At 43.2% G+C, this 17,942-nt stretch overlaps 1 protein-coding gene across 1 annotated transcript in view; it reads right to left on the minus strand.

The window, feature by feature from the left end:
* Positions 1–11,540, minus strand: part of lipib (lipase, member Ib) — a gene marked incomplete at its 5' end in the record, with an annotated part of 31,678 nt that extends 20,138 nt beyond the window's left edge. The window contains 2 exons of the mRNA XM_084325877.1: positions 225–616; positions 11,489–11,540. Coding sequence (XP_084182003.1) covers positions 225–616; positions 11,489–11,540 — 444 coding nt within the window. The remainder of the gene's footprint in view (positions 1–224; positions 617–11,488) is intronic.
* Between the last annotated feature and the right edge of the window lie 6,402 nt (positions 11,541–17,942).

The following is a 17,942-nucleotide window of genomic DNA, read 5'->3' on the forward strand; positions in this document are numbered from 1 at the left end:
AAAATGAGCCATATTTGTGAAGTGATGAATTGAAAATGGGGGACCCTGATGTAAACAAGACGAAAGTCTTTCTCTGGTCTGCATCCCCTTAACAATTTTATGTATTGAGCTGTACTGTACTGTACCCATTCTGCAATCTGTTAATAAAGTTTTCAATCATTTCAATCAATCGACATTTCTGATGACCGTGGTGTTAATGCACACTCACGACGCACCCGCCCCACCTGCATGGTCATGATGAAGCCGGTGAGGTTGTGTGCGGCCTGCCGCGTGTTGCCCACGGCGGTGAAGTAGTTGAGGTTCGCCGCGCCGTGGTTCCAGTCCACGATGATGACGTTCATGTCCTCCTGCTCGGCCAGCAGGCGCACAAGGTGGTCTATCCAGATCGGGGGCGCCCCGGTGGGCCGGTATCCGTGGATGACGAAGGCGGTGGGCCGGAAGACGTCGAAGAGGGGCTGGGAGGACAGGCGGTGGTGGCTGAGCTCGCGGCCGCAGTTGAGGTTGGAGCGGGTGTAGAGCAGCAGCCGCACATACAGGACGGTACCCATGAGGCAGTGGGACAGGTCCAGGTCTGTGAAGTTGTCGCAGAACTCGCTGGCACCGCTGCCCTCCTGGCCTGGATACACAGAGGAACGAATGAATGAATGATCATTGCATTTATACAGAGCTTTTCTAGACACTCAAAGCGCTTTTTACAATGTAGGATGGAAATGGTCTCCCTCGCCACCACTGTGTAGCCGTGTAGCGCCCAACCTTGGGCCACGCAGGCTCAATGGCTGCCGTACGCTGGCACCAGGCACACATCACACATCACAATGGCTGAGAGGCAGGGACTGATATCAGTCAATTAAGGGGGATGAGACGAAACACAATGATACGATGTGCTTAGCGAGAATCTTTTACTGCCCATAATCTCGACACGTAATCCAAAATTATAAACCGCCTCGCACAAAATATCGAGGTAAGAGTTGGAATGAGTGATTTTAACTCTGGCTGATGCTGAAACCCTGATTCATGCTTTTGTCTCATCACGTCTGGACTACTGTAATGCACTTTTTTCAGGCTTACCTAATTCAAGCATCAAAAATCTTCAACTCGTGCAAAATGCGGCTGCACGGATACTAACTAGAACTAGAAAATTTGATCACATCACACCAGTTTTGTCCGCCCTACATTGGCTTCCTATCCAAGCCCGCTCTGACTTTAAAGTGCTACTCCTCACCTACAAAATTTTAAATGGGCTTGCACCGCTCTATCTATCTGATCTCATCTCCCGATACTCGCCCGCTCGTGCTCTGCGCTCACAAAATGCGGGGCTTCTATCGACCCCTAGGGTTAAAAAGAAATCCGCCGGCCACAGAGCCTTTGTCTACCGCGCTCCCTACCTGTGGAACAAATTACCTGCCGTCATCAGGGGCGCCTGCTCTGTCGAAGCTTTTAAATCCCTGCTTAAGACTCATCTTTTCTCTCTCTCCTTCAACCTACCTTGATCTCACCTGGTCGGGGACTGACCTTTAGATTAATCTGTGTAGTTTAGTTATGGTACAGGGTACTACATGGTACCACTGGGTAGTTTACTATAGGGTAGTTTAGTTAGGGTACAGGGTACTACATGGTACCACAGAGTACTACTTGGTACTGCATGGCATTACAGGGTACTACATGGCCTACATAGCTCTACATGGCACTACATGGAACTACAAGGCACCACAGGGTACTACATGGCACTACAGGGTACTACAGGATACTACGGGGTACTACATGGCACTATGGGGTACTATAGGGTACTACATGGCACTACGGGGTACTACATGGCACTACAGGGTACTACATGTCTGCTCCTTTGCAGCACCACAAACATGGGAACTCTCTAACTCTTCCCCCCCCCCCTCTCCCCCCCCCCCCCCCCCTCCCTCCCCCTTCTCTCTGAGTACCCGTCTCCTGGCGCTGACCAAGGTGATGGATGCCTCGGGGTCTTGGCCAAGCTTGTAGTGACTGCTCTACATGCACCTCCGAGGCATTGGATCAGTTATTCACCGCCGTCTGTTCGTGGTCCTGTCAACTGATTAACAGACTGTTAACAGATTAACAGTCAACGCGGTTTCATTGCTGGGTTAAGTACTTCTATTCTATTCACATAATACGCTTACTTCATATATCTACTCCATTCACATATATGCCTACCACTTGTATCTATTGCTATGTCCGCCTACTACAATCTCATGAGCTGTCTAACGCCTGTCCCGTCTCCCTGTCTTCCTATGACTTGCTGTCCTGGAGTGTTGACCGGAGTGTTGGACGTCCCGTGACGAAGGCCGGGAGATTGCGACCCCCTCTGCGTGCCCCCCTGTCTTCGGAGGTCTCGTAGTGGTGACCGGAGTGCCGGATGTCCCGCGATGATGTCGGGGAGTTCGCGACCCTCTCTGCGCCACCCCCCTTCCCCCTGTCTCCGGCTGTCCCTGAGCAACGACCGGAGTGTTGAATGTCCCGTGACTAAGACGGGGAGGACGTGACCCTCTTGCGCCGCCCCTGTGCCTCAAATAGATCCGCTATCAACTCTATCTTTAATCTTTCAAAATGTTCAGTTGCTATCGCTATTAGCTCTATCTTTAATTTTTCAAAATGTACAGTTGCTATTGCATGCACTCATCTGTGTTTCACCACACACATGAGTGCATGCTTACCAACTGTCCGTCTGCAACACTACTATCACCGACATCTAAGAAGGGAGATCCCCCCTTGAACGGCCCTTCTAAGGTTTCTCTCCTCCACATTGCCTGTGGAGCTTTTTTTTCCCCTATTGTTAGGTTTTAGTGAGTTTTTCCTTACCTTCGCGTGGGGTATGTCTGGGAGTGCTTGCATTCTTTCATTTATTTGCATTCATCTAAAAAATGTTTGGACCCTATGGTGTTCTTGTTCTGTTCTTGACTTATTGTTATGTTGTCTTCTTGACTTGTTTAAAGAAGACCTGTACGGCCCATGGGGACATTAACGTGTGTTGTTGGGCCCTATAAATAAATTTGATTTGATTTGATTTGATTTATGTCATTGTGATGTCACATATTCCAGGAAGTACTAAATACAGCTCAGTGAAATGAAGAAAAAGGAAATGGATCAACAAACTCCAAACAGCATCCATCACTGCTCTACCACTGGGGCTGTGTTTGGTTTAGAGAAAGATAGCTAGAGAATTGAGACACAAATACAAACATGACCCGAATGGGACGGGAGGGGAGTAGGTCAGAGGTCACTGAAGCTTCAACAAGACCAGGAATGTCACAAATAGAAAGATTTTTTTTTTTAGCTCTTAGCTCTATTTATTTACATTTAAAAAAAAATGCTCTTATGTACCTTAGATACTATTGTTACCTTGTATATATATATATATATATATATATGTGTGTTTCATTCCATGTATATATACATTCATACCAATTATTCGCCTGTTCTATTCTCCATCCATCTATCATCCATTGCAACACTATATTATCACCGACATCCAAGTCAGCCCATCTGAGGTTTCTCTCCTCCACACCGCCTGTGGTGCTTTTCCCCCCCTATTGCTAGGTTTTTAGTGAGTCGTTGCTTATCTTCATTGAGGAAAGTCTGAAAGTGTTGCATATTTTGATTTTATGGTGGTTTTTGTTTTTGATCTTTTGTGATGTTTCTTCTTGACGTGTACAAGAAGACTTGTACAGCCCATGGGGGCTATTCCATGTGATCTCAGGCTATAGGCTACAAATACATTTGATTTGATTGTGAGCGGTGATCAGAATAATTTGTATGTTTTTAACAACATGCTATATCTATCGGCTCTATACATGACTCTGACTCAGACATCTCTTTGGTATACAGACCAAGTCAGCCTGTATAACTGTTATGCGTGATGCTGTAAACGATCTAATGTGATAATAGCGTACAGTAATTGTCCATTTTCACTATCCCCAACTGTTGTGAAACTAATTTTAGGGTAATATACAGCTGTATAATCTTCAACTTCTGGTGTAAAAAAAAAATCAAACAAAAATACATCACATGGTTTCTGGCCTTCATAATGGGAAACATGGCATTCATTATTAGAACAGAAGGTAAGTACAAAGACAAACTCTTCAGGAGATGCTGAAACAGTGTGATGTTCAGCTGAGACAGAAACAGAGACCAGGAGGCCCGTTCTGGCTGAATACTCAGTGTTGATTGATTGATTGATTGATTGATTGATTGAAAATGTTATTAACAGATTGCAGAATGGATACAATACAGTACAGCTCAATACACACAGACCAGACCAGAGAAAGACTTTCGTCTTGTTTACATCAGAGTCCCCCATTTTCAATTCATAATAACATTTATGACATACACAACATACAGATATATATCATGACATTTATGACATACATGACATACAGATATACAGTACTGTTACATTTATGACATACAAGATATACAAATATACAGTACTGTTTAACAGAGAATGAGATCCTAACAGAAACTATATACATTCGAGGGGGAGGAAACTGTACATTAGGAGGGGGTTGGGTGGGTGGGTGGGTGGGTGGGGTGTGAGGTTCAGCTGAGACAGAAACAGAGCGACCAGGAGGCCTGTTCTGGCTGAATACTCATAGTTACTTTGAACACGTCACATAACTCCAGTGGCATGTGACATCGAAAACCACTTCATTTGATTTCCAACCTTTATTTATACAGGTACAAATCTCATTGATACATATACAGTCTCATTTACAAGAGCGACCTGATCCACCAAAAAAACATAACAAATACATAAAACAAGTTCCAGACCACAACAAGACAAGTAAAGTAACACAACTAAAAGTCTAAGAGAGGCTCAAATCTAGATACATTTAATTGAGAGCAAGAACAGGCTCCCATGGATGCCCTTTCAATATTCCGTATAAGAAGCTTAAAATCTCCAATGGGAATTAGGTTCGGGAGCAGAATAGGAAAAGGCTGTTTTTCCAATTTCTGTGCGGGCAAATTGTACAGAGAGAGTTCAAATATCCTGTGAGAGATTTATAAATGAAGCAGTACCGGTCGAGAGTCCTACGCAAGTGTAGAGACGTCCAATTCAGAAGTGAGTAGAGGGTACAATGATGTGTAAGGGGCTTACAACCAGTAATGAATCTCAACGTCCCATGGTAGACAGCGTCTAACAAGTGAAAAGAGTGTGCAGATGCATCCTTGTACAGAACATCACCGTAATCTAAAACAGACAAGAAGGTGGCAGCAACAAGACGTTTCCTGGCATTAAAAGAAAAACACAACTTATGACCTAGGACAGAGCCTTGAGGCACGCCATTCATGATATTCAGAAAGCTAGAGGAGAGGCCATTGAACTAAACACATAGCTTGCGATTGGAGAGATAATTAGTAAACCAGCCAACTGCATGGTCTGACAAACCAACGTCCATTAAACGCTGGCGCAAGACGGTATCAAAAGCCTTAGACAAGTTGATAAAAAGAGCAGCACAGTAGTTCTTGGTATCCATGGCCTCCACAATATCATTCACTACTTTTGTAGCAGCAGTGATGGTACTGTGTTGCGACCTAAAACCAGACTGATTGGGGGATAATATGTTGTACAAACCCAAAGAATCCTTAATGATCAGTTTAACAAGCTTTTCAAGGACCTTAGCTAAACAAGCTAATTTGGAAATGGGTCTGTAATTGTTCAACAATTTAGGATCACCCCCTTTCAGCAAAGGGAGAACAAGGGCAGTTTTGCACACGTTAGGGATAACATTTTGTTGAATGGAAAGATTAAAAACACAGAGGATCAGCTAACACTTAAAATAATGTTACAAAGATGTTACAACAGATTGTATCTGTCAAGGTTACGAGCCAACATCGAAGGATCAAAAAGCGAAAATAATATAGGTTTCAGGCGAGCAACCCGAACGATTTGCGCATATGTGATATAACACGTCATATCTCACGATCTAGAAAACTAGACTGAACTAAACTAAACGGGCGATGTTTAGCATGGAATAGCGCACAAACGAAAGTATGTAGAAATTAACTGGTTTGTCCCTGTCAAATGAGCCATACTATTTAAAGGCTATAAAGTACCTATCTATCTATCTATTTTCTCCATAGCTATAATATAGAATATACGATGGGTCCGCAAACATCGTGAAAATGGTCAATAACGCTGGCGCCAGGGAGTAAAGATGGGAAAACAGTGTGGCAGTCAATGAGTTAATAGCCAGAAACTGACCCTTGCGGGGATGCGTGCATTTATCAGACCCAAAATCTATGCGGTGTCGCGCCTCCGGGCCGGTGCCGGTCCCTCTGGTGACTCTGGATAACAGTTAGCCGATCGTTGGCCCTTGTGGCGGTGACGTCTCTTTCGAATGTCTGCCCTATCAACTTTTGATAGGGCAGACCGCTTTCACGGTCTTTATTCATACTGAAAATCAAGATCAAAAAGGCTAACTGTTATCCAGAGTCACCAGAGGGACCGGCACCGGCCCGGAGGCGCGACACCGGATAGGTTTTGGGTCTGATAAATGCACGCATCCCCGCAAGGGTCAGTTTCTGGCTATTAACTCATTGACTGCCACACTGTTTTCCCATCTTTACTCCCTGGCGCCAGCGTTATTGACCATTTTCACGATGTTTGCGGACCCATCGTATATTCTATATTATAGCTATGGAGAAAATAGATAGATAGATAGGTACTTTATAGCCTTTAAATAGTATGGCTCATTTGACAGGGACGAACCAGTTAATTTCTACATACTTTTGTTTGTGCGCTATTCCATGCTAAACATCGCCCGTTTAGTTTAGTTCAGTCTAGTTTTCTAGATCGTGAGATATGACGTGTTATATCACATATGCGCAAATCGTTCGGGTTGCTCGCCTGAAACCTATATTATTTCCAAATCAAAGGTATATACCATATATGTGTAACGGTTGTGACAACGTCACCTCAAACTTCGATGCCCAGAGGGAGATTCGAACCCCGGTCTCCCACGCCGCAGGCAACAACACAGACCGCTATACCAAGAGGTGAATTCACTACTTCGCAACGTGTCTATCTGTCTTTTGAGGATGTGAGAGTGAGTTTAACCCATAGCACCGCTACTCACCCCAGCCCTTCTTGACTGCGCTTCACGATACCATCCGTTACACTCACCCTCTCAAACTCACTCCACTCCACCCAAGGCACTTCGATGCCCCGAGTGGGAGTCGAACCCCGGTCTCCCACACCGCAGGCAGCAACACAGACCGCTATACCAAGAGGTGAATCCACTACTTCGCAACGTGTCTATCTGTCTTTTGAGGATGTGAGAGTGAGTTTAACCCATAGCACCGCTACTCACCCCAGCCCTTCTTGACTGCGCTTCACGATACCATCCGTTACATATGTAACGGAGGTACCGCGAGTATATCCACAGTCACGATGGACTTCAAGTGTTGTGAAGTGACTGTGGACGCTAGCGGTACTGCAAGTTAAACTCACTCCCCCTTAAAAGGCATACAGACATGTTAGAGTGAATTCACCTCTTGGTATAGTGGTCTGCGATGTCGCCTGCGGTGCGGGAGACCGGGGTTCGAGACTCACTCGAGGCAATCTCTTTTTTTTTTTTTTTTTTTTTGTCTTTTTCCCCCTCCATTTTCCTCCGATTTTCTCCCATCCCAATGTTAGTCGTATGCCAATTCCCAGTCCCTTCCTGGTCGCTGCGCACTTACCCCCCACAGTCAGATCATCTGGGAGAGTGGAGGCTACCACGTGCTTCCTCCGACACACGTCCAGCCAATCACCGCTTCTTTTCACCTGGCAGCGCGGATTCTCATCGAGAGGGCGTAGCGTGTGGGAGGACCACACTATCCCCCTCAAGTCCTATCTTAGCAGGCGCCCCGACCGAACTGTAGGAGTCGCTGTTTACAACGACCCGGACCCACCCCGCCAGCTTCTCCCACCCTCTAATACAGCCAATTGTATTAGTGCAGACGGCCAGCCAAGCTGGTGACAACCCCGGAGCTGTGAGCTGGATTCGAACAGGCGATCCAGCTCACAGCTCCGGGGTTGGTGACGAATGCAATCTCCGCTCGGCCACCTAACCGCCCTCTCGAGGCAATCTCTTAACACATTCGGGGCCATTCGATTTCCCATCTAGCTATATTATATACCCCTGCAGGACTTATATAACAGGAGGTGCAAATCCAGAGCCTGCAGAATTATGAAAGACCCTCACCATCCCAACAACAGCCTGTTTAAGCTGCTGTGGTCAGGCAAGCGCCTACGGTCACACGCTGCAAGAACAGAGAGACTCCGACTCAGCTTCTTCCCCCAGGCCATCAGAACACTGAACTCACAAATACACATGAGCACACACAGACACACACACCACTCATGCAGCAACCGCTAAAACAATCACTTTAAACAAAATGTCACTTTAAAAAATGTAATCTTTAGAAACAATTTAAAAGAAGGAGGTACTGTATAGTTTAGATACATTAAGAGTTAACATTGTAAATTGTATTGCATAGTAGTGTATATAAGAACCAGTTTCTCAGGAACCTAGCATGTTTTTTTTTTACCATGCATATCTTGTGTCTTATCTATTTAATTTTTTCTATGCCTATTTTATTCTATTTTATTATTGTATTTTGCACAATCAATGCGGGCATGACCACCCGTATTTCACTGTGTGCCCTGGTATGTATGTGACAAATAAACCTCTTGATTCTTGATTCTATAGCACGGCCAGGTTTTACGAAGCTGCAATCGTTACCAGAAGCATGTTTTAGGTTCGGTAAAATACGACGCTGTGATCAATACAAAAGCATGTTTTAGGTTAGGTAAAATAGACCTAAAATAGACCTTACCCTTGTCAGAAGGTACTCCAAAATGAATAATCCCAGTAGTTCCATCACGATCGCCATTACTGATGCGTATCGGGCCTGGCTATAATACGGGAAACAATATGTTTCAGGCGAGCAAAACGACGACAGATGGCTGTGTGCTGATTCACTTTGAGGGGGAGCGGATTCATGCAGCCGGAGGTACTGAGGCACTCAGAGACAGCTGAGAGACCCAGTTCAAAAGGTAGGTGATACTGCCACCTGTCGGGATTTGATCGTCATTGCAATTTTAACGTAAGCAGCGGTGCCAGGGAGACACAGGTCCGCGAGAGTGTTTAGAAATGTGAAAATCGAAGAAAAAAAAAGAAAAAAGGATCTAAACCCGAACTATCTCGGGTTTGGTGCTCAATACTTGTTTTCGAAACCCGAACTATCTCGGGTTTGGCGCAGAATGAGTTAATGAATCCAGGAATCCAATCCTTAATTTCCTTTTCTGTCTCCTGTAGGCGTCCTGTTCCTATAAGAATTCCTATAATAATAATAAAAAACGATAAGCAAAGAACAGGCATCTGCACAGACATGGGCCAAAGGGCTCTCTCTCTCTCTCTCTCTCTCTCTCTTAAGCTCAGTGCTGGAACAACTGGGCTTAAGTCATAGTCAACTGATTCCCGCCAGTCGACTAAGAAGGCTCCATTTAGGTCTCTGTGAGGATTAAGATGGTGTTATACAGTAGCTTCCAGGCGACAGGGACTTGCCTTCACACACCATGAGAAATAAGTATGACTGCGACTCAAGATTAGTAATCAAAGGGTTTCCTTGGCTAATCACATAGTCCAATCAATAATCAACATTATCTGTAAAAATGCAGGCTTTTCCAAATCATTGTCCTCCTGCAAATGTTTTACATAAAAAAGCAAAGACCAATATGTAATTATGAATACTATATGCCAGACAATTAATTTCTTTTTTTATTAATTAATCCAGTACAATGAAGTTTTAATTGCTTGTTGTGGAATGCTAATGTTTCAAAGGAATGCTTCAGACATAGCGGGATTGACTGAAAGGCCAATCACGGTAACCTGAGTATATTATGTAATAGCAGATTGGATATCTTGGCTATCTTGGATACTTGGATTGGATATGTTCACAACAACAACAACAGTTCTAACATTTGGGGTAATTTACATCAACGTATTTTCTGAACGCTTTTCATTGTATTGAATCTTTAAAGCTCCAATCCATAATTTTTTCTAACCATATAAATGTGGGCAATATTCACGTAGCCTGATCTGTAGATGGAAAAGATGCTTTTTGGAACATTCTGAACCCACTGTTAATCAGAATATACAGATGTGACTTATACTTACTCCAGTGTTTACAAGCATTACAAGTATTATGTAAACAAACCTTTTACCGCCACAAAATACTATGAAAACCTCATATTTACCTGTTGTCTGGTGTTAGTACTTGTATCCAGAGTAAAAATATGTCTCCATTGCAATATATCTTTTTGGATTATAATTTTTGCTGGTGGAGCTACCAATTTGTTTAAGATTGGATCCCTGATTGGGCCTTTAACTAATATAACATAATAAAAAATTGCGTTGTCGAAAACAATAACTGGCCGACAACTATGCCAACTATAAACAGACCTGGTGTAAACAAGTCAAATCACGTGTGCATTATGGTCTACTTAAATAGCACCAGTGGCAAGACATACATTACCCTCCCTGTCCAGCATCAGGGCTATATGGTCTTAGTGGAGATCCATGGTCTGTAATTCGTACACACACTTCTTACACTGTCTTCAATAGGATCATGCTGCTATAAAAAAGCTGCTCATCCCATCCACCCCCCCCCCCCTTCCTTTCCCGAGTGCAGGCAAGGAGGATAAATGGAGGAGATGTCACTGCTGTCATATGCATCATATCCTGTGAAAGATTGAGGTATAATATAACACATAAACACTTAACATTTGTTTGCATTTCCATTTGATTAGTTCACTCCCCCCGTGCAATCTGAGCATGTGCCATATCCCCATCTCCCATTGGCTACCTTACTAATGACTTAGCCTCCAATATATTAGCCGTGATTACAGTTGGACGTCAATCACACTAGGGGGGCGGAGCAAATAGGGGAAATGGCCCCAATCCTGTCCCCTACCCTATGCACTCACATGCACACACACACGCGCGCGCGCACACACACACACACACACACACACACACACACACACACACACACACACACACACACACACACACACACACACACACACACACACACACACACACACACACACACACACACACACACACACACACACACACACACACACACACCTTAAGTTGCCTACTTCCAGATATTTGGAGAAGGAAACAAAATGTATTCATATATTAGGTAACGGGCTGAGTTTCTAAAATATAAATTTTTTTATACCTTTTCTTTTTACTACTGTAAGTGGTAAATTGAATCAATCTCTGAGAAGGGAAAAAACAACTACCTTTTTAGCAATACTACTGTGAGTAGTAAACAATACTACCAGGTCCATGGATACAAGGCAGTTCGCTGAAGGACCATGACGCTCCAGCTGCCTCCACAACTATAACATCACAGGGAGAAAAAACTAACTATTGAATAGGAATGAAGACGGTTTCTTTACCTTTGCAGTGCATGAGTAAGCCCACCAAACACAGGAGTCGCAGGGGTAACATCCTTCCAACAACCGTACAGAGGGAAAGATAGAGGGAGAGAGAGGGAGAGAGAGAGAGAGAAAGGAAAGGGGGGGGGGGGTAGTGAACGAGACCAGCGGAAGATTTGTCTGACAGGAGACAACAGGAGCTTTCCTAGTCAAGCAAAGGAGGGAGGGAGAAAGGGAGGGAAGAAGGAAGGAGGGAGAGAAGGAAGGAGGGAGGGAAGGAAGGAGGGAGGGAGGAGTAGAGAGAGCTAAACTTACAGTAAAGATCACTTAGATCACTTCCACGAGGATGGAGGGATTGAGAAAGAAAAGGGTGGCTGATAACCAACAGGGCCCCAATCCAATTTAGATACAGTGAGAAATAGGTGGAGAGACAGGGGTTAAAGGGGAATGTCACATGTTACCCCTTGAGTCGCTATTCGTGAACATGTGCCATTTTCTCCTGAAGCCAGCAATCAGAGAGGACCCTTGTATGGTTCTACCCATTTAGGATTTAAGATTGTAGGAGATCCGGGGCTTAGCCCAGATAGGTGCCCGTGTTTTTATTTTATTGTTTTTAATATTTTTATTTTTATTTTGGCAGGCAAGGGGTGGCAGATTTTTTTTTAATTTAATTAACCTGTACGTGCAATTTCCTGCAATATAGAGCCTTCAATCTTGACCAATAAAGCTGCTCTTTTCACTATAAAACTCAGTTAACCATAACGTAGTTATGGTTAGATTTATATATTGGGGGGGGGGGGATATATCATATTTTTCATATGATCAAAAAGTGGTGGAGCAAGAGCATACCTTTGCTCCCCCAAGTTCAATAGTGGGAGAGCAGAGATGCTCCGAATGCTCTTATGGCCAGGCGTCTATGATTCACTGATACAAAGTAAAATAGTGCAGTGCAATAAAATAGTTAGTAAAATAGAATAAAATAATGCAATAGTGCATTGCAATAAAATAGTTATCATCGTATTTTTTCGGGAGGCCGGTAAGGAGTGCATTACAGTAGTCGAGTTGGCTTGAGATAAAGGCATGGATCTGGTTTTCAGCGTCCTTTTGATTTATAAATGGCCGTACTTTAGCTATGTTTCTAAGGTGGAAGAATTAAGTTTTTGTCAACTTGTTGATTGTGATTTAAAGCTTAGGTCTGAGTCTACCATAACACCAAGACTTAACTCACTCAAATACAGTTAGCAGCTGGATAGACCACAGATGGAAATTAGCTTCTGCTAAATCTGGTGCAAACATATTTTCATGTAACAATGATGAATTGTCAAAAAAATAAATAAAAATAAAATAATTTTTATTTTAATTTTTTTTAAATAGATTCAGGGCTTTTTAGAAAACATTCGGGGCTTGAGCCCAAGTAGCCACCCCCTAGCCCGCCCCTTCTACCACGAAGTCTGTGCCCCATTTTGAATATTTAAATATTTAAAATATTTAGGTACTTTCCCGGATAGTTTCATAGCTAACACAGAATACATCTTCAGGAAGGCTATGCAACCTTTGTATCTTCTAAGAAAGTTGAATAGTTTTGCTGTAAATAGGGATATTATAGAGCTGGTATACAAAAGTCTTGATATATCGGTTGATATCTCAACCTGGTATGGAAACCTTGGGACCAAGAATAAGAACAAATTGGCAAGGATTGTTAACATGGCCAGTAAAGTTATAGGGAAACCACAAAAACAATTGTCTAAGTTATATGAACTTCGGAATAGGGACAGGACTCAAATATTGTCTGATCCTTTGCATCCCCTTCATGGTGAGTTTGACAAGCTTCCATCTGGAAGGCACTATAGAGCCCCAAAAAACATATTTAAGAAATCTTTCATCCCACATTTTTTATTTATCCTTTATTTATCCAGGAATGTCCCATTGAGATACAAGATCTCTTCTTCCAGGGAGTCCTGACCAACACGGCAACACATGCCATTTTAACCGTGGTACTGGTTAGGTACCTGAAGCTCTGTCTGTGTTGTTGTTTTCCTTTTGTCTATGTCCTTTCTGTCTGTCTGTGTCTGTCTGTCTGTCTGTCTGCCTGCCTGTCTGTCTGTCTGTCTGTCTGTCTGTCTGTCTGTCTGTCTGTCTGTCTGTCTGCCTGTCTCTCTGCCTGTCTGTCTGTCTGTCTGTCTGTCTGTCTGTCTGTCTGTCTGTCTGTCTATTCATTGTCTATGGAACGGTCAAAATTTTACATCCCAGGTAATGTTGCAAAATGTCTGTCTGATTTCTAGTGTCTATACCTAGAGGAGTGAGCTAGCTGGTGCATATTGACAAACTTGACTGAACTATCCTGGGGCAGAGGAATAACACAAGTTCAATATAGGCGGCATGTGGTGTAGTGGTTAACACAGCTAGAAGGTCCTGGGTTCGATTCCCGCTTCGGGACCAGGTTGCCGAGTTGCCAGTTACCCAGGTCTTTCTGTGTGGAGTTTGCATGTTCTCCCCGTGCTCGCAAGGGTTTCCCCTCCCGATAAGATAAACCCAATGGAAAAACATGCACAACAGATTGCTAACACTGTCGCGTCCCTGACAAAGATGGAAAGGAGCACTTCGATTGGTTCCCGGGCGTGGCGCACGCTGCAGCCCTTGGGAGAAAGGACGATGGGATGGGAAGTGCAGAGAACATTTCATCAGCGACTCAGTGTGTGTGTGTCCATCGCATTTGAAAGAAAAAATCGGCATGACAAATAAAGACTTCTTCTTCTTCTTCTTAAAAAATTACATTCCCCTCAAAGCAGGAAAAAGTACCATAGTAAGTAAGTAACAAATCGGGGCAGATGGGTAGTGTAGAGCAGGGGTTCTCAACATTTCTGCTGCCAAGGCACCTCTGTGTTCAATAAAATATTCCAGGGCACCCCTACATACAATAAAGACTCTTCCGGTCCTGTCTTTTTTGCTACAATGATGACAAAAGTGCTTGCTTTCAAAATAATGTTTATTTAAGAAACCGGGAAACACATTTGTGTGTATATGCAGGCTATATAATGCATTATTAACTGGTGTTTCAGGTCTAAATGGCTTAGTACTGTTGACATTACACTGCTTGTAGTAGTAAATCAAATAGCATATTTCTTTAAATAAAATTACAGAAAATTATCACTAAAGTGCTATCTGTTGCAGCTGCACACTTTTCCATAAAAATAGCATATTTGGATAAGTGTGACCATTTCTCAAAAACTGAAAATCATGTATTTTTTTTTAAATACAGAAAATGATCACTAAAGTGCTATCTGTTGCAGCTGTTCTCCATAAAAATAGCATATTTGGATAAGTTTGACCATTTCTCAAAAACAGAAAATCATGTATTTTTTTTTAAATACAGAAAAGGATCAGCAAGTTACCATTTCTCAAAAAATATGAATAAATACAGAAAATAAGCACTCGTTCACTCAGTGGACATTTCTAGCTCAATGCGAGGTCTGCTGCTGCTGGCTATAATAATACGGTCAATACGTGGGGAGATCTTTGACAAGGCAACACGCATGTCATCCTCAAGGCTCAACTTGGCCCTATATTTTGTTTTCAGAGCTGTCATGGATGAAAAGCCAGCTTCACACAGATATGTGGTGCTGAATGGTATCAACACCTTAACTGCTGGATCATGAGATACTTGGTACTCAGCACCACACTCTGAAACTAGCTCTCCAGGTGGTATCAGATGAGATTTCAATGAGTTCTTCCAAGAGTTTGGATGGAGATGTGTCAGGAAGCTTAGTCTGTAAAGTTATTCTTTTATCCAGAGTAACTTGGTGATCCTTTTCTGTGTTTTATTAAATAATGATTTTCAGATTTTGAGAAATGGTCAAACTTATCCAAATATGGTATTTTCATGGAAAACAGTGCAGCTGCAACAGATAGCACTTTATTGATAATTTTCTGTAATCCATTTTTTTTAAATCTCAAGGCACCCCTGGCAGCTCTCTGCGGCACCCCTGTTGAGAACCGCTGGTGTAGAGGTCTAAGCACTCGCCTACCACCGGAGAGACCCATGTTCAATTCCTGGACATTGGACATTTACCGGGGCCAGTTTCGAATTGCAGCCTCCCGTAGGTGCTCTTTGAGGGCGCGTTTTGAAGGTGGGTAGGGATTCGCATTCTTTTACGGCTGTGGGTAGGGCGTTCCACATTATTGTGGCATAATTGTGAAACGTGTTTAGTCCCTTGTTTGAGCCGAATCTGGGTTGAACATGATTTGTGGAACTCCCTCTGGTGTTGTGGTCATGGAATTCACTGACCTTTGGGAAGTATTTTGACATGTACATGGGTACCTGTGTGGTGTAGTGTATCTTGTAGACCAGGCCCATTGCAAGTTGCTGTACTCTATCGTCTACTCTAAGCCATCCTAGGATGTCAAAATGGGCAGAGGTGAGGTGGGTTCTAGGAGTAAGGTCAAGCAGTAGTCTGACCTACTGGTCAGCCAGGCTGCCTTTTCAGCAGGGAAGGGAGAACCTCTGTGCATGTTATGCTTTCCCAGTGAAACTCCTACCTGTCAGGTGAAAAGAAGCTGCTGGTGACTCCACATGTATCAGAGGAGGCGTGTGGTCGTCTACACCGTCTCCAGACGGACAGTAGGGCAGTGCAACGACCAGGAAGGGAATTGGCATAAAGACTCAATTGGGGGATAGGAGAAAGGATAAATAAAATAGAAGAAAAAATTAAGTGAAACATTCAGTGAGAGAGGTAGAGGGTAGGAGGAACCACATCAGTGAAGAGAAAAGGTAAACACAGGGAGAAGAGAAAGAGAGACAGTAGAGTGAAGGGGTGAATGACAAGTTAGCAGTGGGGTTTGAAAATGATACGAATATAGCAAGACGGTATCATTTTCACAAATGTAGAAATTATTATTTACAGTCCCCAGGGAAGTGAAGACATACCATATGTTTCCAAAGATGAAAATAGGCAAACTATACAGTACTGTAAGTAGTAGGCAGTACACTACATCTTACAGTCCTGATCATCGACTAGTGAGGGTAAAGCATGATTGTGGGTTAGTGCAGTGGGTTGAGTCTGAACCACGGTAGCTCCAACGTTTCTGACCACACGGTACCCAGCCCCGCCCTGCCCTGAACTCACTGTATTAAACCTACTGTATGGAGATAAATACATGTAATTTACATCAAGAGTAAAGGGCAGAGGAAGAAAACTCTTCAAAGACTTAAAAAGCAATAAAACTATGCCTGAGGTTTACAGTCCTTTACGTTTGCATGCAAGTATATTCATGGATGAATTCTTGCTTATTCGCTTGCGTAATTTCACTGATCGCTTTAGTATTGAGAAAACGTAGCACTGTGCTGCATCCTCTGTGTTTTAGCCTCTTTAACTTAACACTTGGGGGCCACATGAATGACATGTATCATGGTTTATGAAGGATGTGTATCATGGTTTATGAAGGACATGTATCAGGTTTATGAATGACATGTATAATGGTTTCTGAAGGACATGTATCATGGTTTATGAAGGACATGTATCATGGTTTATGAAGGACATGTATCACGGTTCATGAAGGACGTGTATCATGGTTCATGAAGGACATGTATCATGGTTTCTGAAGGACATGTATCATGGTTTATGAAGGACGTGTATCATGGTTTATGAAGGACATGTATCATGGTTTATGAAGGACATGTATCATGGTTTATGAAGGACGTGTATCACGGTTTATGAAGGACATGTATCACGGTTTATGAAGGACGTGTATCAGGTTTCTGAAGGACATGTATCATGGTTTATGAAGGACATGTATCATGGTTCATGAAGGACATGTATCACATGGTTTATGAAGGACATGTATCATGGTTTATGAAGGACGTGTATCATGGTTTATGAAGGACATGTATCACGGTTTATGAAGGACGTGTATCATGCTTTATGAAGGACATGTATCATGGTTTATGAAGGACATGTATCATGGTTTATGAAGGACATGTATCATGGTTTATGAAGGACGTGTATCATGGTTTATGAAGGACATGTATCATGGTTTATGAAGGACATGTATCATGGTTTATGAAGGACATGTATCAGGTTTATGAAGGACGTGTATCATGGTTTATGAAGGACGTGTATCATGGTTTATGAAGGACATGTGTGGAGCTGCTGAACAGTGCCATGCAGGTGAGCCGGCGAGGAGCCAAGAAAAAGGTCACGATGAGGTCACGTGTCCGTTAAAGAGCTTAACTACGGCGGCCACACCCCCCTCCCTCCTCAGTCATCTGATTCAGTGATTGGATAATGCATCTGAGAGGGTGGTGGGGATTGGACAGAGGAGATTATAGATGGAGAGCAATGGAGTAATGTGATGCCTGTTGATGAGTAAATGGACCTGAATACCTTTCTGTCCTGAGACAGTTTAACTTGTATAGACTACTATAGACTCTTATTGCTGGAAATGCAAGAGTAGAGTCCCAGCCCATAATTTATATTGT

This window comes from Notolepis coatsorum (genome assembly GCF_963971535.1).
Source record: "Notolepis coatsorum genome assembly, chromosome: 12".
Classification (NCBI taxonomy): Eukaryota; Metazoa; Chordata; class Actinopteri; order Aulopiformes; family Paralepididae; genus Notolepis; species Notolepis coatsorum.